Source organism: Phyllostomus hastatus, unplaced genomic scaffold (genome assembly GCF_019186645.2).
Source record: "Phyllostomus hastatus isolate PE091 unplaced genomic scaffold, TTU_PhHast_1.1 phas_contig_159, whole genome shotgun sequence".
In the NCBI taxonomy this organism is placed as follows: Eukaryota; Metazoa; Chordata; class Mammalia; order Chiroptera; family Phyllostomidae; genus Phyllostomus; species Phyllostomus hastatus.
In genome coordinates this window covers 30,309,654-30,333,540 of record NW_025333640.1, presented here as the reverse complement: position 1 = coordinate 30,333,540, position 23,887 = coordinate 30,309,654, and the positions used below count along the sequence as shown (strand labels likewise).

Genomic DNA, 23,887 nt, shown 5'->3' with positions numbered 1-23,887 from the left:
TAGGACCGGGCTCCTCCGCGTGGGTCCCCAGGAGAACCCTCATCACACGGCCAGGCCCCCACCACGCCGTCCCCACTCCTGCGGGAAAGCCACAGGGTTCCCCTCAGGGTTCCTCTGAACTCCCCCGGGCTAAGGGACGGCTAAGGAGGGGCCTCAGGTAGAGGGAAGGCCCAGAAGAAAGGCCCTGGGGGTCAGAGGTGTTTCCTCACCTCCCCTCCGGTTGCAGGAGGTAGTGGATGCCATGAGGAGAGGGGTGGTTCTGCCCTTGAACTCCCCTCGGTTTGAGTCTCTGCTCCAGCCCTCACCAGTGTGGACCCTGGGCAAGTTAGTTCACTGCTCTGTGCCTTGCTTTCTTCACGTGTAAAACAGGATCATAAAAACCAACTCCCCAGATGGTTACGAAGCCAGTGAACGAGTGATAGGTGTTCAAAGTTATCCGTTCTTTCCACTCCCTTTCTCCTTGTGCGCCCCCCAAATGTTTGCTTTACTCAGAACTGTTTATCAGAAGACAGATGAATACATTTGTTGCGTTGAGTTCCAACAAAAGCTGGATGACTGTCAGAAAAAAGAAGACCTTTTTTTTTTCCCCCTTGTGTGGGAGGTTGGAATACATGACTTTGGAAGTTCATTTCAACTGCAGTGTTTCTGAAACGTGACCAAGCACTTTCTAAAACTCGAACACGAGAAATCCCTCGCAGACCCATCACCTGGAACGTGGCAGCTTCTCCCGTGGCTCATCAGAGGGGCAGCCTCACTTAGGTCACTCGGCCGGGGATGAACCACAAAGGGCTCTCTCATTGGGACCCGCTAATGTAGCAAATCAGCTTCAGAAAACGACTGGGGCACCAGAAGGTCAGCTCGCAGAGCGATAAACAACACTCGGGCACCTAACTGGCATGTGAGGAGAAGCAACGATAACATTAAAAAAATAAAATCAAAAGGATCAACTCATTGCTCTCTCATAATCAGGCTAAAAACACACCCCAAAGTCTGTCTGCATGGAAACACCCCTTCCTTGTCACCGTTCTAGGGTTTTGGGAAGTTCTGCTGAATTGTCTTTACATCCATCATCTTGGCTGAAATGAAAACAGTTATGGGCAAAAAAACCCGTGATCATAAACTTCTAGAGTTGAGGATTAGTGTGAAAACTAGAGGTGTGTGTACCAAAGGATTGTGCACCATAAACATGTTCGTCACACCCGTGGGGGCCCAGCAAGTCCACTCCGGCCACGCCGACCGAGCCCAGCTTCCTTCCCCTGGCCACACTGGCCACACAGACGTCTTTATCTGGGACCAAGGACCTAACCTTTACACATTTTCTTCTTGCCTTTAAAGAGAGGGGAAAACTGCCTGGCTGGCGTAGCTCAGTGGATTGAGCGTGGGCTGCGAACCAAAGTGTCGCAGGTTCGATTCCCAGTCAGGCCATATACCTGGGTTGCAGGCCACGGCCCCCAGCAACTGCACATTGATGTTTCTCTGTCTCTCTCTGTCTCCCTCCCTTCCCTCTCTAAAAATAAATAAATAAATAAAATTTTTATAAAAAAAGGGGAAACAATGGAAAACCACAGCTGCTGGAAAAACAACTTTCAGATGCAGGTCAGTTCTCACCTTCACCCCTCATTTGTGGGGTAAACGGTCAGGCCAAGGGCCAGCGGTCTGACTCGGGTTTCTGACTTAGCTCACCTGCTGCAGTAACTCATCTCTCCCGGCCTGCGTCGGTCCGGCGGCGAAGGAAGGACCAACGGTTGACCTGGAGCTCAGCACTAGCAAACCTTCTGAAGCCGAGACAGAAGTAGAAGGGTAAACAGTGGACACTTTCACTGTTTAAACTGAACTCAGAGGTTTAGAAATGGCCACTTCCTTAATTCACCTCGAATATGCATAATTCAGACGCTTCAGTTCTCCGCCAGCAGCGCTGAACTGCCACGCGACGGGGGGAGTGAGACCAGGGGCGTGCGTTCACCGTGTGTGTTTCTCTAGTAATCGGGGTTTTTTTATTCTACCAAGCACTTGCCACACGTGCAATTCAAAAATAAAATCTGCTTTCCTCTAGGACTTTGGCTAAAAAATTTAACAGGGGCATTTTCCTGCTGATCTGAATATTTAAAATTCTTGTTTAGGTTGATCATAATCTGTGTTAAGGGAAAAACTGATTGTGGAATTTTTTCTCTTTTTAAAAAAATGTGTTTACTTTTAGAGAGAGGGGAAGAGAGGGATAGAGAGACATATTGACATGCAAGAGAGAAACATCCATAGGCTGCTTCTCACATGTCCCCAGCCAGAGACCCGGCCTGCAACCCAGGCATGTGCCCTGACTGGGAATCAAACCAGCGACCCTTTGGTTCTCAGGCCGATGCTCAATCCACTGAGCCAAACCAGCCAGGGCAGAATATTCTTGATATAAATTCATACTTGTACGAAACCTCATAAATCACACACCCAGTACATGGCATAGATGATGGTGATGGTTTGGTAATAAGTTACACATATTTAACTCCAAACTCATCAAACGACATATAGTAAATATGCACAGCTTTCTGCATGTGAATCATAGCTTAATAAACTGGCTTTTAAAAAGTCACACCCTTGAGTTCGGGTTTCATATAGGATCAGAATATCTGCGTCTACATCTTCTGTGTCTGCACCTCGTGATTTTGCAGACTCGGTTCCTGCAGTCGCAGTCAAAGCCTTGGCTAGAAGCATCAGCCGGCACTACCTGCTGGAATGACTCTTAAAAACTCTCACAGAAACGTTCTGTTTCCTCACCTGCTATTTCCAAACCTTGACTTCAGCCTCCGTGAGGGACTGCTTCCAGACCAAAGCCCCCTGAAAGGCAGTAAAAGTGCAGGGTTCCCACCAACCTAACACACCGACCACCAACCCCAAGAGTCAAGCGTGGCAATGGGGAGAAGGATTAACAGACAATGTAAAGAACAGTGCTGCTTCGTCTGCAGCTGCCTTCTCCATGACCACATCCAGTCGTAAGACAGTCTCTCTGACATGTGCAGCGAATCCCTCAGCAGGTGTCTCATCACAGGATCGTTGCTGGGCTTAAGAAAGTCGGTGACGAGAGCCTGTCACCACACCGCTTCATCACGTGTCATACAAGCAATGACACTGACTCACTCCCCTCAACACACCCGTCCCCGTCCGTTTGAAGAAAGAACAAAGGCCGGGTCTCCTAATACCATTATTCTTTGAGTCTACTGTTTGAGCTAAGTGTCTCCCCGGGGGTCAGCGGTAGGTATGAAAACTAATGAACTGGTGCCTCAAAAAAAAAAGCCAGTGAATTTTTTTCTATCCCATGGATAGTTATTGGCGCAGTGCGTCAGCTCTGTCATGTCACGACACACAAGCAAATCACTGTGTATATGCAACACACGGGGGTGACTGGGTGCAGCTGCTTGGAGCCAGAAGTGACCACCTTGACAGAGGAAGGGAGGTTCTGGGAGACTCGGGCCCCACTCAGTGCCCAGGGCCGAGGGATCAGCATTTTGGAGCTGCCACGTAGCTAGCTCATTCCTGGCACACTGGTTTGGCGGCTTGGCTCGGCCATCAGGGCTCTGTGGATCAGGTCTGCGGCACAGTCAAGGGACCTGCACTAAATTCCAGCCAAACTGACGCTAATAACCAACCCAACCTGCTGGGCTGGTTTGCTGGAGGCAACCAATCACTTGCTCCCATCGCCCCACAACCAGCTGTAAAGTGCCAGTGAGCGTGAACGAGCGTGTGTGTGTGTGTGTGTGTGTGTGTGTGTGTGTGTTCTGGGTGAATTCTCTCTCTCAGCTCCCACTCTCATTCAGCAAGAATTTTTTTTTAAGCATCAAATTATGGGAAAGTGCTAGGAAGCCCAGAAGAGGAAACAGACAAGATTCTGCCCTCAAGGAAGCTTCCGCCCTGTGGGGGAAACAAGACATTTATACGAGTTACATTGGCGAAGTGAACCGGAGCATAACTGCAGAGTGAGGGAAGGGTGGGGGGTGCTCTCCTGAAGACAGCAGTGAAGACACCCGTGACAGTTGGACAGGAGGAGACAGGAGACCCTTCCCTGCAGACAGGCGGAGGGAGCCCGGGAGAAGGAGGCCCGGACCTCAGGCTGGAAGAGCCGCCCGCAGCACTCAGGGACCCACCTGGCATTCGAAGTGGGACAGAAGAAAGGAAGCAAAATATCTGACCATTTTAAATGTACCGTTTGTGAGCAAAGCTCCGCTTTAAAAAAAGAAATTGGTGGGGTTTAGGGTCGGGAGCAATGGGCAAGAAAGTCGGAATGAATAATTAAAGTGCAATTTTACAAAAGCTCTATGATGGGTTTTGGCTGTTTCCCTTGCCCCTCCTTAGGGCAGATAAGCGCCAGCCGGAGGCACTGTTCATCTCTTTACAAACGGCCCACTCTAATCTGTCCACGGAAAAGGGATCCTGGGCCACAAAGCCAGTCCCCGTGGCCATCCCTCAACTGTCAGCTGAGCCATTTCCTTTCCCAGAGGGACTCCCAGGCCTGGAAAGATCCCGGGTGTCGCCGGGGCTGGGAGCTTGGGAAGTGCTGCTGTGTCCAGTGCAGCCCTCCAGGCCGTGAGCTACACCCGGTTCTGCCTGGGAGAGCCACGTGGCCGCTCGTCGTGTCTGGAGCCGCCACGGTTCACAAGCCATCGCTGCAAAGCTGAGCCTGGGCAACCCCGTCCCCTTGACCGAGGCGCGCCCGGCAGTCACTCCGGCCACACAGGAAGGGCGGGCAGCCTCTGCCCTCAGCGTCCTCTCACAGGGGGCGAAAGCGCATGGAAAGAGCGCGGCTGAGTAAAATGTTTTAACGAGAGGCGGAACTCGGAAATCCCTCGAGCCCACGTCAGCATCCAGGCATCGCACATGAGGACCAGTTATCCCCAGACAGGCATTTGCACCGCTGCGGGCGGGCGCTGCACCCCTCCTGCGTCTCCCTGTCCAGGCCTTACCGCCTGGGCCGGGAGCCCTGGCCCGCAGAACTTCGCCAACTGCTTTCCCGACCAGCCCCAGGAGGACAGGGAACACGCTGGGCGCCTGATGAAGCTGCAGAACCAGCGAGGCGGCTCGCTCCCGCCTGAGGACCGAGAGAGCGGCTCAGGCCTGGCGCGCGGGCGGCGCACTCGGAACCGCCTGAACCGGCCCCTGGCACGAGCCGCCCCACTGTGTGGTTTCCCCGAGATGGGGACCTGAACCAGCAGATGAAATCCGTCAAAGGAAGGGGTGACCGCCCGACAGCGCGTGCGAGACGGGGCCCACGGGCCGGCGGCGCACACTTCACGGCCTTGACGGGCGCACCCGGGGAGGCCGCGAGGACAGGGCTAAGCCTGCGACCCGCTTCTCCATCCCCGGCGGTGGCTCCGCGGGTCCCCAAAGCGGGCATGCATGCACGTGGGGGTCACTTTCCCCTTTTCTGGAAGATCTACCAGAACGTCCACTAGAGTTCCTTCATTTGTATCATTCCTCCACACAGAGTAATTCGGCCCCCTCCCCCCAACAAAAGCAAACAGAACTGCGAGTACTACCTGCCGTCGAAGAAGAAGAACTTCCCGCGCCCGTTCTTCTCTCCGTGAACGAAGCTCCCCTCGAACCTGTCGGTGGAGGAGTAGGTGACTGTGCAGAGCCCGTGCGGCAGCCCGTCGTCGTCCAGCTGCCCTGGAGGGAGTCACAAGGCAAATCTTAGCATCGTCCAGCTCCGGACCCGGGCGTTGGGGCGGGCAGCTGCCAGCAAGGCCCCCCCGCCCCGCCCCAGCAGCCAGCCGAAGGTCCCCTTGCCCGCTCAAGCGGACAGGGAGCGCACAGGCCTCTCCCCTCACCTGCACGGGCAGCGCCACCTGCCTGCTCCGCACACAGTGTGAGCAGACCGCCCCCCACCGCTCCCCCGCAGAGGGACTGAGACACGGCTCCCAGAGGAACGCAAAATAAGCCTGCGTCTCAGCGGGCGGCGACGGAGGGTTCCTGTCAACAACCAGGTCTGCAGGCCTGTTTCAGTTTTCCAAGTCCTCCCCCACCTGGTGCTTCTCATATTAGGGATCAAGGCCCCCAAACTGGTGCTTACCAGAAATGTAGTTGAGACAACACCATTTTACAGCCAGTCGCCAGGTACACTGTCTTTGCCATGAGTCACCTACTTGGAGAACTAGAGTCCAGTACGAGTTTCTGGCCATTCTACAGCTCGGCGTGGAGGGCTGCCAGCCGGGGCACTCCTGAAACCTCCGCTGCTGTTAGTTACACCTAACAAGGCACGTGGCCTCGCCTGCGAATATTCGTGTACCTCGCTGTGCTAACGTGAACTCCGAGTCCAGGTTTGAACTCAAGTTCAACCTTGAACTTACTGCTTTACTTAATCTCCCAGCTGTGACTGTTGACTGATAACCTTGTCATACACCCTCTACTGCTGAGTTTGAAGGGCTTGTGCTTTAAGTGGAGCTAGGAGCAGCCACGTGGCCATTACAGCAGTGACTTTGAGCATCGGGGGCAGTTATGATCTTTAAACGGCTGGTTCTGCTGGGTCACAGGCCAGCGTACTTCAGTCGACGTTTAGGATTTTTGTTATTGTCTTCATGTGTCACTGAACCCAGGGGCCCCTCATAGAGGCCTCCCTCCCCAGTCACTCCAGGGAGCTGGTTTTGCAGAGGAGGGTGCAAGGGAAGGCAGTAGTTAATCTAGTGGCTTTTTCTAGGGTGAATGACCTGGGTCATGGATGAAAACGTACAAAAGCATTAAAAACTGTGGGCAGTGCAAGGACAGGAGACACTTAAATGTGGCTTCCAGATGGCTCCCAGACACAGAGCAGACACAGACTATGTCACCACACGGACACTTCGGTCTCCAAAAAACAATTTCTTCTAAAGCGCCAGGAGGATATCATCCCTTGGAAGAGATGGCAAATAAACACCCCCATAAAGAACAAAAACCTCTTTACTTTTATGGTGAGATTACATAAGCACAAAGTAGCGATGGACACACACCCTGTTTTATCTTTACATCTGACTCTGCACAGAACGAGTTACCTCGACTGCGTTGCAGTGAAACACGGCTGCCTGAATTCATCACAACCGCCCGAGTTCCTCCCCTCCCCACACAGGTTTTTTTCCTATCACGGGCCAGGAAATTGATGGTCAGAAGGGAAATAAGCCATAATTGCTTTCTTCTCGCTCAAAACCCAACTGTACAGTCACATAATTCAATGACACCGAGTCATATAAAATAGTTTGGACAGTTATCTTCTAAATATGCACTGATGACATACCTCTCATGGAAATAAATTAAATCTACCTTTACATTTTCATTTTAAAAAACCACTCAGTGTATAGCTAAACACTTTCTCTTATGAAATGCTGTTGGGATCAACTTCAATTTGGCTATTAACCTTCCCATGGATTTAGCATGTCGCTTTTGATTTAGGTGTACCTATCAGAATAATCATTTCAGCCTTGTATTGAAGTACTTACTAATTTGTTGGAAAGGCTTTCCCCACAGAAAAGAGTTCACATACGTCAGACTTTAGAAAGTTCAGGTTGGAGAAAATCTGTCATTCTACTTTAGATCGAGAGAAATATGATGAGAACCATGAACACTAAAGGAAAAAGAAACCCAACGTAAACTCATTTCCACCTTCCCTCAGTCACCACAGTCCTGTCCTATTTCTAAATAAAACCCTGCAGGTATGTGCTCAGCAGTGGAATTGGGATACTAGAGAAAATGGGAAGTGTCGTATAACACACCAAAAGCACTGGCGGGTCAGCTCTGACCCCGGTGGAGAGGAAGGCAAACGCATTGGCCTTACTCCACGTGGGCTACTTGTTTCAACGCCTCCTTCGACAGGTCAGCAGAGGGGGTCCCATCCCCTCTCTAGTCCCTAGGGAGAGAGAGGAATAGGGAGGAGCTGCAGGACGATGGCTGTTCCTGGTGACAACATGTGTTTAGAAGGCGGGGTCTGGACACCTGCCGCTTCCCTGCCAGTTTAAAGGTGTCAGGTTGCTTGTTGAGGAACGCTGGGGACCCCCCTCTGTTGGGGCACTGCAGGACCCCTTTTGTCCTCTGTGGCTTCGTCCCCAAAGGAGGAGAGGTGACTGATTCATAGGGTCAACCAACGGACAGGAGCTGGACATCAGGGGCTGTCGTCCTTCAAGACGTCCACCCTGAATGTTCGATGGCCTGCGGGCTGGGCGGCTGTTTTATACTTAACATATAGAGCAGCAGCCCACCCCAGACAGTAACAACGAAGGAGAGACTCTCCCGGGAAGAAACGTGGGGAGGAGGAGAGACAGCTGCGGTGCCCTCGCCTCTCCCTTCACTGTGGGTGCTCGAGGAGCCTCCTGCACAACTCTCGTTCAGACGCCCTCTGGCCAGTAGATCTCGCGGTATTTGCCTTGTCTGTAATTGTCAATTCGGGGCAGAGGGAAACCGATATCCCAGAAGAAAAAAGTTTGTGTATCTGACGGTGCATCTAGCGTTAGGTGGTGTGCTTTCCTGTGATCTACATTAAACCTCACGACAATCTCCCGAGTGCCTGTCGTAGAGGCGAGGAAGCCAGCGCTGTGTGACTTGCCCAAGAAGCATGTTAACTGCTGCGAATGTGCTACAGAAGGCTGCAGGCCCTTTTTCTGTCTGTCAGTTCCCTTCCTCTCTACCCGAGGGGCAACTAGCTGCAGCCCCTTCCTTCCCTGCTGCTGGTGGACGCAGGCACCTCTGACCAGGTGGGGGTGCCCAGGTCCCAGGTACAGAATGGGAAGAGCCTCTGCAGGGAAAATAGTTCCCATACAGCCGCCAGGACTCGCAACAGCATATCCCGGATGCGAGTTCCTGTCCCGTCCAAGCGTTCCCTAACTCAAAGAGAAACACTCGTCCCCCTTGCTCTGAGCGAGGTCAATTTGCGACAGGCGCCAAGTCAGCCCACAGCCTTCCAGGCCAGTCCCCACTAAACAGAGGCTGAACACAGGGCCAACCACAAGGAAGCTTCACTGGAAGGACTGCTCCGCGTGGATAACGCTGTCCCAGCCCCCGTGCAGTTCATCTGCGTGCAGCACGATTCTAAATATTTATAAAAGTTAGAGAAAGGGGGCGGGGAAATGGAATGATCTCAGTCAACTCTTCCAGTTTGTTCTGAAGATGACTCTCTTCTGAATGGATAGAAAGCGAAATTTTTCCCTTTGAGTGACCTCCGAGCCTTTTCTTTAATCGGAGGAAAGGCAGGCCTGCCTGCATTCCACGCGCGGTGGTGGTGCATCTGGTCACGGCACACCCCTCCGCGGCAGACACCGGCCTGCTTCCTGCCTCGGGCTCACTCCCAGCAGAGCTGAGTGTGGTGTGTGTGTGTGTGTGTGTGTGTGTGTGTGTTTCCCTTAGAACAAAAGACTCTTACATGCATTGTTGATTTTGTAGACTAGAATTGCTTCAGGGAAAAAAGTAATAATAATAATAATAATAATAATAATAAAAGGCAAGCTTATTCTGTTCAGTGCAAAGAACACGCCCTCACGATGATGCATTTACACTGGCTGTTAAAAACATAATTTGATTTTTTTAAAAGATTTTATTTATTTATTTTTAGAGAGGGGAAGGGAGGGAGAAAGAGAGGGAGAGAAACATCAACGTGAGAGAAAAACACCAGTCAGCTGCCTCCCGTAAGTGCCCCAACCAGGGACTGAACCCACAAATTGGGCATGTGCCCCAACTGGGAATGGAACTGGCAACCCTTCACTTTGTGGTACGATGCCCAACCCACCAAGCCACACTGGTCAGTGATAAAAGCATAATTTCATTTTTGAGTAATTCTTTCTTTTTATTTAAAGATTTTATTTATTTTTAGAGAGGGGAAGGGAGGGAGAAAGACAGGGAGAGAAACATCAATGTGTGGTTGCCTCTCTAATGCTCCCCTACTTGGGGGCCTGGCCCGCAAGCCAGGCATGTGCCCTGACTGGGAATCAAACTGGCGACCCTTTGGTTTGCAGGCTGGCACTCAATCCACTGAGCCATGCCAGCCAGGGCTTGAGAGTAATTCTTTCCCAGAGCTCAGTGACTAGTTGTGAGGGTCATAATTTTGAGGTGTGGCCACAAGGAGGAGGCGGGTACACTGAGCACGCATTTTTCTTACGTGCAGAGCAGGAGCAGGCTTATGAGAGGCAGGCGGGAGAAGATATTAAGGGGCAGGTAAAAACATCCTTGATGTTTTGAAGGGCTTGGGGCAGCCCAACCCTGAGATGCCTGTTTTTATTCTGGCTCCTTAGTTCTGGGGATTCTGTTTTTCCCCTTTTTGTCTACGGTATGTTTCCAGGTCTTTCTGTTTTCCCCTGCCCTCGTAAGTGCACGTTGGACTGTTGCAAAGAGCCTCCTAGGCAACGGCCTCACCTGCTCACCACTGCCTTCTCACCTGCCCGGAGCAGAGCTCCGGCCCTGGCACTGCCAGCTCTAAGGAGTCCCCACGGCTTCCCACGGCCTCCAGCCCTGTACACGCCTGCGGCCTGTGACGCTGCCACTTTTTCCCATCTGACCCTCCACTCTTCTCCTGGGCCCTCGGTCGCAGCGGGACTGGACGACCGGTCTCCGAGCGCGCCTGTGTAAGTCCCTCTTCTGTCTTTACTCACAAGGTCCCCCACCCGACGGGGAGCTCTTTCTCCGCCTCCTTCCCCAACCAGAAGTGATGTGTACTTCCTCTCAACCACCCTACTGCATCTGCTTAGAGACGATGTATTTATTTGAGGTTATATTAGGAGCCACATTGTATTTGTTCTTTTATCTGTGGGAAGACAAACACATAGATATAGTAATAAGTATTTCTGTTTCCGAAGCTCAACCTCAGTTCCCACTGAACCAAGGAGCCTCAAAGAGGTTTTAAACATTCATTGCAGAAGCTCAGGTGGAGGCCTTGGGCCTCTGAGGCACAGGGCCGGCTCCTGTCCCAGAGGAGCCCAGTCGGTCTGGTACACAGACATGCCGCCACCACCCAGCTGTCCTCGGGGATTCATCCACTCGGAGCTAAGAACTTCACCGGAGCCACAGTTCCACCGTGACTGAGAACCAAAATGCATAGTGTGGCAAAAAGCCTTTCAAGTCCTGAACGGACCAATCTGTTCCCCAGAGTAAATTTCTTAGGGGGAAGCAAAAGGAAGTCTGTTGCAGAGGCTGCACCTTAAATTCTTTTTCCCCAGATACATTTTTTTTTTCTGAATGTCACTGAACTCCAAAAGAATCACCCTCTGAGGAGATGCCACTGATACAGAGCGACACTGACATGATATTTACCTGTTGCTTCCAGTCTGGTTCCCAAGTATTCCCTACCCATGATGACTCGATAAAAGTCAAAAATAAGGAAAATGTCGAGAGAGAGAGCTGGGAGTGAGGCTCTGGAGGGCCAAGCCTGTCTCCCACAGTGAGTGGCCTTAGATTAACCTGTCTGTGCTTCAGTCTCCTCCTCTGTAAAATCCAGGTAATATCAATACCCACCCTGTGAGACTGAGTGGATCACGTGTGTGTGAGCCGTTCAGCACAGAACCTGCCCAGAGCACGAACTACACACATACAGCAATAATAGGAGCTGTGACTAGGAAACCACTGAGGGTGGGGGCTTTGTTTGCAGAGAGAGGTAGGTTAGCTGGTACTTGACCACCGAGATGTTCAGACTAGCGTTACACCAGTCTCCCTGCCTGTGCCTAATGCTAAGTAAAGACTGTTGTTACAGATGGCACTGAAAGGCCAAGAATGGCTGGAGAAAAGCCCACTGGTGCAGTTTCCTGCTTGTACACTCTCCTGCTCTAGATGCTGTGCAGCTTGGAGCCTCAGATGCCTCGAATGACTTTTAGAGATTCTGTGTCACTGTCATTGTTTACTATTCGGTACAACCGAGTGATCATGTGTCCTGGATTGCCCCAAACGTTCAAGGCTGAGGCCTAAATTGTCCCAGCCTAAGAATATACATATAAAAGTTTCAGGTGTACAACATTATGATTCATCTGTATGCACTACAAAATGATCACCCCCGAAAGTCCGATCACTTTATGGGGATGGATACATCACCCTACAATTGACCCCTTTCACCTCTTTCCCCCACCCCACCCCCTTTCCCTGGGGTGACCGCTGATCTGTTCAGAACCCTCCTTGTTTAAAGAACTTTCTCGGCTTCTGGGAACTGAACAAGCTCAAACACAACATCGATACATTTCTCAAGTTGCTTGTCCGCATTCTGCACAGAGCCTAGGGACCATGGACTTGTATTTCTAGACAGTTTCAAAGGAGAAAGTATTTCACCTGGAGAGCACTTCCCGTGGTCAAGGGTTGGCATTCAAGTTTTACAAGCACAAGTAAAAGTGAACTTTGAGGAATGAGAGCAAGCCCTGACCATTTGAGAAGCGCACTCTTTTTTCATTTATCTTTCATAACATGAAGGCCCCAGAAGTCAGTAACTCAAATTGTAAGAAGGCTCCCCATGGAAGGCCTCAATCTCTTTGCACCCCAGTGAGCCCCGACATATGGACCTCACTTATCAGAGAGATAAATGGTTCTGTGAGGTCACAACGTTGTGAAATTAAAACAACAACAAACACTCTTTGGAGCTGGTAAAGAAACATGTTTTAATAATTGCATTATCATGGATACCTTTCAGGGAAATTTAGAAATAGTCTTCTACCTAAGCTCATCCTAAGACCTCAGGAGCACTGCAAAAGGAGTCCATTATGTTTTATGAAACATAAAAGTGGGCTTCTTCTCCCAATGCAGCAGTAACTGCTGTGTCTTTATGCATTTGCACGGTGTTGCCACTTGGTTTTTCCTGACCATTTATGAGGACTTGTTTCTACCAATGAGACAGAAACCAGATGCAACCCAAAGCCAAAAAACTATGTGCTTAGATGCTTAGTTTAAACTATTCTGGGTTTTAAGCTTTTACAAATAAATATATCACAACAGTATGAATTAAAATTATAAAAAAATAAAAATAAATATTCTGGAATAACACGACACAACAGTGCAAAACATCACGACGTACAGGCTGGGTAGAATCAAATAAATAAATACGCCAAAGTGTATTTTCCAGTATTCATTGTTACAAAATCATAACATCTCATGATACAAACAACGAGGTTGTATAACGTCCCCACCTCGGTTTTTAGAACTAGCTTACAAAAAAAAAAAAGAGGTGGAGAAACTCAGCAAAACAAAGTGGCGAGAAAAGTCGGGGGGAGGGGCGCCAGAAGAGAAGGGGCGGGGAAATACGACACCGAGGCGGTGATATCACCCACAGCCAACTGCACGGAATTCAGAAAGTTAAGTGTCACCCAGCAATTTCGGTCCGGGCTTGCGGCGCGCCTGCACAGCGTGGCGGCGGCCGCGGCCCGGGCTCGGAAGCAGGAAGGGGGAGGGGGCGGTGCGACTGAGTTCGCTCGGGGACAGCCAGGGGAGGGCCACCCGCCTCCCGGTGGCCGCGCGTTCCAGCCCCAGGTCGGGAGCGTTGTCCCTCGCCTTGCAATGATTTCATCTTTTAGGAAGAGCGGCCGCCCAGGACGCGCCTGCCACGTGCCAGGATCGGCCCCGTGCGCTGCGCGGGGGGACCCACCCGGACACGGTCGCGGTCGCGGTCGCGGTCACCGCGGGTCCCAGCGGCGAGCGGAAGGAGAGGGCTGGCGGCTGCAGAGGGGCTCGGGGCTGCCTGACCGGGCGGGGGCACGGCTCCGCCGAGACCGCGGGTCTCAGGGGGCTGTCCTCTGGCGCACCCCCACCTTCCATCCCCGAGAGGGGGAAGGCCAGGGTGCGGAGCAAGGCTCGCAACTCCGAGGATGGGATGCAGGCTCTGGCCGGAGGGATGGAGCAGCCGTGCCCTCCCTGGAGCCCCCGCCCGGAGGAACCCGGTTCCCGGCCTGCGCCCCGCCGCGCAGTGCGCGCTCCCGGCGGCGTGGCGGTGGCTGTCCGACCCGCGCCTGAGCCGGGCGGCGGGGCGCCCACGTAGGGGACAGCGGCGGCCGTGGGGCCCGGCGCCGCGCGGGTCACAGCCTGCCACTCCTTCCGCGTTCCGAGCCCTCGGTGCCGCCTCCCCCGGCCCCAGAGAAACGCTCGTACCTTCCACCGCCTCCTCCACCATCTCGTCGTCGCTATCCATGGCGGCTGGGGACCCTGCCCAGCTCCGGGCCGCGCGGCTGCCTCCCGTCCCTCCGGGTGCTCCGGCGGCTGGGCGAGCGCTGGGGCTGAACCCTGCGAGTTTGGAGGAGGAGGAGGAAGAGGAGGAGCAGTCGGGGCTGGCTCGCACTGCCTCCCCCTACAGCCCTTTCAATTCCTTGGCCTTCAGTTGCTGCTGCCGCCGCCGCAGCCGTCCCTCCTCCCTTCGCCCACTTGCCCCTCGCCTCCGAGGCCCCGGGGTGCCGCCGCGGCCGCCGCCGCCGCAACTTTCTCCTGTAATAACCCCTCTTTGTTCGCGAGCAGCTGATCCGCTGACATCACCCGGCGCCGGTGCGCTCCCTCCCTCGCTGATTGACAGTTCCCTGCCCCTTCCCAGAAGTAAGGCTCCTTAAAACGAAAGGCGCTCCGGGTCCGCGCCGCCTCTGCGTCCCAGCCGGCCAGCCCCCCGGCCCATCAGGGTTTCCCCTCGGCTTCTCCGCGTCTCTGGTGCGCTCCGAGCTCGCCACGCGGTCCTGGGCGTCGAGGGGGTCTCGGGGGCATTTGGGACCGCCCGGTACCCGCCCTCGGGGGTCTCCGCGCCCCGGACCTCCAGCTGTGCGGGGTGGGGGCGGCACTCGGAAATTCGCCCCGCGGCGCCGGCCAGCCCCGCCCCCCCCCCAACTCCAAAGAGCGATTCTGACGCTCTGGCGCCACGACTTCCTCTCGCCCACGTCGCCACTTCACCCCGTTTGCCACCCGGAGCTGCACGGGTGCGGCACGCACGGGAGCGCAGGTGTCCCCGTGTCGCCGCATCCCACCAGGCAGCAGGTTTCCCAGACTCCAGGCGGGGACACTGGGCCCCGATGCCGCGGGACTGTGGCTCCCACGCCCGCGCGCGCCGCCTCCCCTCCCCGCTCAGGACCGCCAGGCGTCTCTGTGATTCAAACACTCAGCAAGTCCGGACGGCCGCGAGCTCTGTGTCAGGCAGGAAACCGGCCGCGCGGAAAGCACGCTGGTTCCTCCTCGCGGTGTGCTCGTGGAAAAGGAGCTGGCGAGGACGGACCCTCCGTCTGGCGCACCCTGGACGGGCGATGTCCCCAGCTGTCACCCTGTCTCTCCAAGTGCCAACCACTCCACAGACTCGAGCTCTTCGAGGGGAGACAATCACCGGGCACCCGGTTCCCTGCCCAGCCACTTGGCTCCATGGCGGTGTCGCCTCTTTACAGGTGGCACACAGGGCGGCTGTAAATAGCCGGTTAAATAGATGCAAATACACACAGTGTACCGTGGAATTACCGGGTGCCGCTCTGGGCATCTGCCCAGAAGAACAGCTACTGCACCGGGGAGGGGCGGGTGAGAGGAAGGAAAGTTGTTCCATTTTGTTTTCTGCACGACGACGCACGCACCAGGCTTTGGAGACTTCCAAGTGTGGTGCTCCCAGCACAGGGGGACCCGCCACGCCTTGCTTTTTGGCTGTGTGCTTAAATGCCAGGTATTTTTATAGAGTTGTTATGAGTTTCTTCTTAAATTCAGTCTTTCTGTGCGAAAAAAGGAACAATGTTAGGGACATTTGTTCCATTATACTGCCAGGAATTTCACCCCCCTTGGGCTGTTTCAGAAAGACGGGGAAGCACCCGGCGCCAGCAGCTAAGAGACCCGGGTTCTGGGGCTTCTCACCGCCCCTGGCAGCGCGGACTCCTCCCCCAGGAGAGAAGAGGCTCTGGCCCCACTGAGATAAGGTCCCTTCAGGCTCAGCCTACCCCACTCAGAGGTCCTTCCGCTCAGTCTACACCTCCCTGGACGCTTCTGGCTTAAGCTGAACCCCCGTAAAGCTCCCCCCCCCACCCCGTGCGGGTGCTGGGGTGCCAGGGCCACGCAGAGAACGTGCTCCTGCAGTGGCAGGCGGAAGAGCCACTCGGGCCACGGCCTTTTCAACTAGGAGCCCCAGAAAGAGGATTTTATTTCAGATTTTTTTTTTTTAAAGAAGCCATCATATACTGAGCTTGGTCACGCACTGGTTTTAAGTTATATGACTTTTTCCCCTTCAAACATGTCATCTCCTACTTTCTATGTTACCCTGATGTACAAAAACACACCAGATACTCGCCTTCTTCCTCAGTTTCCAGTTTATTTTCGGGCAGGGCGGGGGGAGAAAATTTTTGAAAGCTAAAAGGAAGCAAAAATAATGTCTTCCTTTACTAAAAGGAGGCTGAGGCAGGGGCAATGTATCCAGAAGAAATCTCCCCTCAGCACACACAGGTGAGCCACAGAGACACAGGCGCATGGTGGGGTAGGGTGTGGGGGGTGGGGGCAGCCATCATGTCACCTGTGTCCTGCTCCTGCCTTTGGGTTCAGAGGAGGATGTCCAGCCACCCGCTTCCTGCCGCGGGGATTCCCAGCCTGTGCTGCACAGCCAAGCCATCGGGTGCTCCCTGTCCACCTGCCGCGCTGCCAACACCAGGAACCCTGCCCACAGCCCGCACCACTGATGCAGGCCTCCTGGGCCTGCGTGGGTTGTAGGTGGGAGTGACCAGGCCCTTCCTGCAGGATGAGGACTGGGGGGACTGACAGCCCCCTGAGGACCTTCATCGGGTTTGCACCCGGGGCAGGCAGGCAGCAGCCAAGCCACAGGCCTGCCCGACCTGGGCCACCACTCACTCCCGCTGGCACTGGGCCCAAAATTCAGGCGAATGTTTGTATGACCCCCCCCACCCCTTAAGATACATTTGCGTTTTTACAGACTATGTTGGGTATGTTTTCGATCCCTATCTCCAGACAGCCTGATTCTCAGCTAAAGCCCCGGGGCCGCGCACAGCGCCTGGTACAGGGTGATGGTGCAGCACGGCCGCGGTGATGCTGCGGAGAGGAACATTCTGTTTCCTGTGCACTGGGCCGCGTCGCGCCGCCTGGGTGTTGCAGCGCGCTTCGTCGTAGCTCCAGTCGGAAGAGCGTTTTCGGGCGGTTCCCCTTTCCCGCTGCTGCTGGCCCCAAAGCTGCCTCCATCGTGTTCTTTCCCACAGTTTCCTTCACTGAGAGCTCATTTGGTAACCCCTGTCCACTTGGCCCCGCCACGCTCCTCTGTCCTACTCTGTCCCCACCACCGTGGTCGTGGGCCAGAAAATCAATAAGGCTCTTAATCACAGTGGGCGGCTGCAGCGGCCTCCTGGCTCAGCTCCTCACTCACCCAGTAGATCGATGCACCGGCAGCAGCCTCCCTGGGAGGGCGGCGGCCGCACAGGACGGCCAGTTAGCAAGGAGGCCCGGGTGGGACTGGCTCCCGCGTTCACAGCCAAGAGTGGCTTTTCTCAGCGGCTGTGGTTTGCATCCTTTGCATCCAAGGATATATTCCTCTCTTCAAGCACATGGAAACGTAAGTCCCTCTTCCACGGCTGCGAGCAGTCAAAATGCTGAATTCTTTCATTCGTTTTGACAACCTGTGTCATTCCCCACAGAAGGCTGGGGCTTACTGAGAAGACTGATGTAACTTTTTTGCAATATATATATTTGTATAGGCATTGTGTGTTTTACACACCTTCCTACCTTTAGGGGAAACAGTGCTGTGAATTCACTGCTATGCACACTGGCATAGCAGTGAAAAGCCTCATGGATGTGGAGCCTGTGCAGACCCCTCACCCTGGCCTGCTGGTACTGGTACCAGTTCGAGGGGCCCAGGCCGTCTTCCGGGTCTCCACGCCCCTGGGAAGCAGGGGCCTCCGCAGGGGTCCCTGGGTCTGTGGCTGGTGTCTCCCTTCTGCTTTGTTTGTTTACACTGATGGCAGGAAGGCAAGAACAGAATGAGTGGTGGGACTCTTAAATAATCATCAAAGCTCATTGTGGTCCTGCTTACACCTTAACAAGACTTTCCCCCACCAAATTCACCAACCTGATGGATTTTTACCCTATTGGTTTTGGTTTCTCCAAGAATGAGCTCTGCACCTGGTCGGCGAAGCTCTCTGGGCCTCGGTCTTCCCGTCTGGAAGTGAGGAGGCTGGGCTACAGATGTTCTGGCTGCAAACCTTCCTGTGCACCATGCCTGGGGCAGAGCTCAGTGGAGCAGGCAGAGCCCCAGGGACACGCAGAGGAAAAGGGAAGGGGAGACAATGTGTTCAAATGCCAGCACCATCTCAACTTCAGGGCGCTAAGATCTGGGGGCCAGGAAGGGATCTTCCTCTCGCTCTAGGAAGAGAGAGACCTGGGCCTTTCAAGAGAACCGAGGAGCCTGGATTCTGAAGCACTGAGTCACAGATCAAGTGCCTGTGTTGGTGACAACTGCAGGAGCCGGAGGAAGGGGCCGGGCAAGCAGCAGCGAGGAGCCGTGGGTGAGATGTGGATGAAAGGGAGGCCTTTGCATCCTGTGGAGCTCCACGAAGAGCAACCTGGAATGCCACGGGCACCAAGTAAAAGTCCGGGAGCAAAGGAAGAAGTGGAGAAAATACATTCTGCTGCCAACAGGCATGCCCACAGCAGCGGTGAGGAGGGCTCGGGAATCATCAAATCAGGGCGCCCTGATTTGATGACACGGGAAGTGCAGGAGACAGAGGGGAGAGCGTCCTGACCCGAGGAAGTGGAGGAGATAACAGGGAAGACATGGCAGTCAGTTACCATGGCATTAACATACCTCACGCCACATTAAGCTTCTTCTTTTCTCTTTTGCTTGATTCTTGCTCTTGCAACATGTCAGTGCCATTGCAGTGTACCCAGCACACTAAATTTAGATTCGGGGGCACGGAGGGAAGGAAGACGTGGGTCTCCCTGTCTGGGTCCACCCTGGGCCCTTATTCTTCCTCTGAAGTGTGCCTGGAGTTGTTGGTCTTGGCATTATGGGATATGAAAACCCTTGCCAGGCTGGGGTCCGATGACGCTGCTAAGTGATGTAATTTGAAAAAAAAAAAAAAAAGAACAATTGGAAATGATTTTTTTTAAGATTTTATTTATTTATTTTTAGAGAGGGAAGGGAGGGAGAGAGAGAGAGAGAGAGAGAGAGAGACATCAATGTGCGGTTGCTGGGGGTTATGGCCTGCAACCCAGGCATGTACCCTGGCTGGGAATCGAACCTGTGACACTTTGGTTCGCAGCCCACGCTCAATCCACTGAGCTATGCCAGCCAGGGTGGAAATGATTTTTAAAGAGGCAACTGCTTCAGAGATTCCTTCAGAAAAATCAACAGGAGGCAGAAATTTGAAAACTACAACTACCATCAAAATCAAATGTATTTTCTTAAGTATTCATTTATTTATTTTTTGCTTTTTAAAAATTACCGGGCGCTGATTAAGATTACTGGCTCCTGAAGTTGGCCATGTGCAAGTGCTGACACTGCAGAGGGTGGGCGCACTGGGAGTTCTTTTGACATTTCTGTGCAGAGTGAACCAAAGGCTATGTCCAGCTGATTTATTTGCCATGAATGTCACTGAATTCGTCGAACCCTAGATCTTGACCTTCCACAAGTGGACTCACATTAACCAGACCTCAGAGACTGATGTACACACCTGTATTATGACCAACAGACAAGAATACTCACGTTGTCATGGCGAGCACCATCTCCTTTTGTAGATAAATGTACTCGAGAAGACAAATTCCACCCAGATGCTTGCTTAGTTAGCCCGGAGTTAGAATAAACTATATTAGTTGTGTAGGCCACAGGAGACATTCCTGATACACTATCCTGGAAGAATAAGGCTGCCCACTTACCCCACCCCACCCACCCCTCTTCAGGTGGCTTGCCTGCTTCTGAGATTTTAGACTTCTTTCTTTCCTTTCTTCCTTTCTTCTTCTTTTTTAAAAAATGTTCTAGTCTCTTCAAACTGGTTTCTCCACGTGGCATCCTATATAGGTAGATTATAAAACTAGGTAGATTTACACTTTTAAAGTCATAATCACATTCTCCTTCTACCTTCCCGATACGACAGTCAAGTCACTTTGATAGGAATTTAGGGTAGCTCCCCATTCTTCAGACACAAGTTTAGTTGCTGTCTTGGTTTCCTCTCGCTGAGGCCTAGTCATTGCGTGAGCACATTCCGCTAGAAAAACATTCTGAGGGCTGCTGTCGTGCTGGCCTTCCTGTGCCTAGCACTGTGCTGGGTACGTGCCGGCTTGGTGCTGGGAGGCGGTCTCTGCTGATGAGGGACTGATCCAGACAAGCCCGCCAGGGCAGGCTGCCGGGCATGGCCGTCTTGGGAGCGGTTTGCATCTGACAGATGACTTTGGAGCCGTGAGCATGGAAGAAGACAGAAAGTTGGAAGTCCTTGTGCTTTGGAGAACTTCATTAAATTAAGAAAAATCCAGTATTAATGTAGAATTTTACACTACCACTTACTTTATTACTTTTAGAAGAAAACCACTTATTGCAGAAACACCAGAATGATAGAATATCAAAAAGAAGGAAGTAAAATGCCCTTGAAATGCTAATAAGCAACACTAGCCTCTATAAACAAAGTGATATATATCTTTTCAGATACCTTCTAAAGACATTTAATCATAGGCAAACTGATTATACAGGATATGTAATATTTTGTAATTTGTCAGTTAACTCCATTCTTAATTAGTATTTTATATCAGTTAACTATTCAATAATATACTTGATTCTAGGTATTGTAATTTAACTTTTTTTCATACTGTCACTCAAGGTGGGTTTATGGACAGTATTCTTAAAATTAATACTAAAAATGTAAAAAAATCTGTAATCTGGGAATTACATCATATATAGAGGTAAGCAGTCGTATGCTTTTGAGAACAGTAGATAATATATTTGCATTTGGAAAAATATAAACTAAAATGTTAACAGTAGTTAGAGTGGTATGATCTCAAGTGATTTAATTTTTTTGTTGTCCATTTAAAAAGGTTTTCTTATAATGACTATTATTAATTGATTTAATTATAAAAGGTTGTTATGTAGCCCTGACCAATGTGGCTCAGTAGGTTGGGCACCATCCCACAAACAGAAAGGTTGCTGGTTCGATTCCCAGTCAGGGCATCTATTGGGTTGCTGGCATCATATTCATGCTTCTGCTTCTACTCTTGCCTTCTTTGGAGTAGGACAGTGGCCTTTCACGACAGATCCCCTAAGCCATTGCCTTCATAAAGCCTTCCAATGCCGTCCTTGCACTTAGGATGAGAGCTAAACAACTTAACCTGGAGACCAGGCGCTGGGTATCGATCTGGTCCCTCCCCACCTCTGTACGCAGCTCTCGCCTTACCCTCCCTCCTTCTCAGCAGCCCTCCTCCAGCGCACGGGCCCTGTTGTCCCTAGAATAAAATCAAGTCCTACCTGCCTCAGGGCCTTTGCACTCACTTTTCCCTTTGCCTGGAATCCTCTTTCCTACTTTGTCTCTTAGCTGGGTTTCATCTTAGTGCAAAAGTCCCTCCTCAGGGGCGTCTTCCCTGACCACTCATTCCGACGAAAGTCCTTGCCCAGGCACACTTCTCCTGTTTGATGCTCTCCGGCTTCACACTCATCGCAGCATCTGTCGCTACTTGACCTGTTCTTGTTACTCCTTTCATTCCGTTACCTGGTGTTCGTCTCCCCACGGACCCTGTTCATATTGTTGGAGTTTTCACTGGAACACTAGAACGGCATCCAGCACATCATAGGTGCTCAATATATGCTTGCCGGGAATTTAATTAATCAAGAAGCTTACCTTTGTCAAGTGAAGGAACAGTTTCATCACCTACTACCACCTTCTCCTCCCAGAGCGGGGGTTTTTCTAAAGAAGAAGAAGGCAGTCATATTACTATTTCTACAGCCACCCTCCCTAGTTAGAAACAGGATGATTTAAAAAAAAAAATCAGAATGGTCTGTTTCTCAGGACCCTCCACATGAGGCCAGATGCGTAGCTCTTCATTCCAGACAGAGACCTAAAAAACAGGCTGCCCAGATTCGAAAAGGGACCGCTTTACGCTTGCAGGCTCCGACTCTCATACACGAGGCTGGACAGGCAGTCCCCACTCGACAAAGAGGTCGTGTTCCCGAGGCTTCTTTGTGTATGGCGTTTGTTTCCAGCACAGAATGTGTTTTTCACTGCAAGCAGCGTCCCCAGACTAGCCCACAAAAGCCTATTTAACCTACCATGCTCAGCAGAAAAAAAAAAAAAAAGAAGGTTGAAGTACTAGGAAACAAAACAGGGAGAACAAGTAGGAACTACAATTTAAACGTTTATCTGAACAACTAATGCTTGAGGAAATGCAGCTTATAACAGAGGAGGAGGAGTCGTCGTAGGGCCAGGGGCGGGACCTAGGGTGTGGAAGATTTGAGAACAGGGGCCGGGTTTGAGGGGGAGCAGTCCAGCTGTCAGGGCCGCATCTCAGCCCCGCGTCTGATTGGCTGAGGCTGCAGGCAAAAGCCACGCCTCCTCAGGACACCTGGGGCACGGCAGGGTCGGGAGCCCGAGGGGACGGATCACGCAGATCTACCCGCAGCAGAGCGCAGGTGGTCTGCCGCCCACACGTCCACCCCTTGAATTCTCGAGGTGAGGATCAATAAGAGGGCTCGTCCACATCTCCGAGACCTAAGGAAGTGCTAATCAGACGGTTCAGGAGCTTTCCCAGGGAACTTCTGCTTGAGTTATCCAAGTACAAGCAGGGTAATACAACCTAAAATAAAAGGTTCAGTGTTGGTTTCATCATTGAAAATCATCATTTCATCATGGAGATGCCCACTATGTAATCTCAGGCATTTTCCCCCTGCCCCCCAACCTGATCTTGGTGCTGTTACCTCAAGGCCAAAGCTGCCATTGCCCAAGAGTTAGGCCTCACAAAACAGAGAGAGATCTCCTTACAGGGGCGTTCTTCTAAAATTTCTGGTGTCGTTTTGCATGAGGAAGCGTTCTGTGTACTTGGGAAAGACCCGTTAACCTGAAACAAGTCCGGTCACCCCTGCTTTTGGAAGCTTGTGGAGATTATCTTCTGGTATAACTGGCAGAGAAGGATGCAAAGAAATTTAACACACAATCGGTTAGTTACTATTCTTAGAAAGAGAACCTCACAATTGTCTTGTCTATCATTGCTAATGAACTCCTAAAGATCACCTAAAAGCAACAGCAGTAGTTATCCTTGTAGCAATGATGATCTCCATTTAGAAGGAAAATACAAAGGAGGTAACATTTCCAATGACAGTGTCTTATTGGGAACTTCAAGTGCTCAGGCAGGAGAAGAAAGGGCCGTAGCGATGAAGACATTCATCGATGAAGATGTCTGTGAGGAGTCTGAATAAATTTGTTCCACGATGTGAAACTGAAAATAGCAATATTTATTAGTTAAGATATTATTTCAGGGAATGTGTGACTGAAATATGAAGGAACCAAGTTAATGTATTGAATATTACAGACATTTGATTCTTTCATCTGCAGCCCTAATAGTTTATATTTTCCACTGGGCTAATTGAGGGGGGCGGACGGGAAATCTCATTGGAAAAATGAGGATCACATTTATGCCATCTCTTTGTAAACAGGCTGTGTATGTGGAATGCATCACATATGTGTTTGCTCCCAAAGGAGGCAGAGCCTGCTGGACTAGGAGTAAGATGGGTGGACGGACCCTCCACACTTTGGTTCTGAACTCATTCCAGCACGCCCTCTGGGCAAGCTCCCCCCTCTCTGCATTGGCTCGGTTTCATCCGCTGAGAAATGGAAACCATCGTACTTCTTATATTACTGTTTTTTATCATCTTTATTATAAATATATAGACTCAACTATTGGTTGCTTTATATTAATAGAAGCAGGGTCTGAGTCATCTCAGCTGACTTAATTTGAAACCATTTTACATTTACTGTATTTTTGGTATGAACCTGTTAAATCTGACCTGCAATTTTAC

At 51.8% G+C, this 23,887-nt stretch overlaps 1 protein-coding gene across 1 annotated transcript in view; it reads right to left on the bottom strand.

Moving 5' to 3' along the window:
- Positions 1–14,509, bottom strand: part of SETD7 (SET domain containing 7, histone lysine methyltransferase) — a 36,918-nt gene extending 22,409 nt beyond the window's left edge. Inside the window, exons 1-2 of the mRNA XM_045830890.1 lie at positions 14,047–14,509; positions 5,520–5,649 (exon numbers count right to left, since the gene is read on the bottom strand). Coding sequence (XP_045686846.1) covers positions 5,520–5,649; positions 14,047–14,086 — 170 coding nt within the window. The 5' untranslated portion in view covers positions 14,087–14,509. The remainder of the gene's footprint in view (positions 1–5,519; positions 5,650–14,046) is intronic.
- Positions 14,510–23,887: the final 9,378 nt, after the last annotated feature.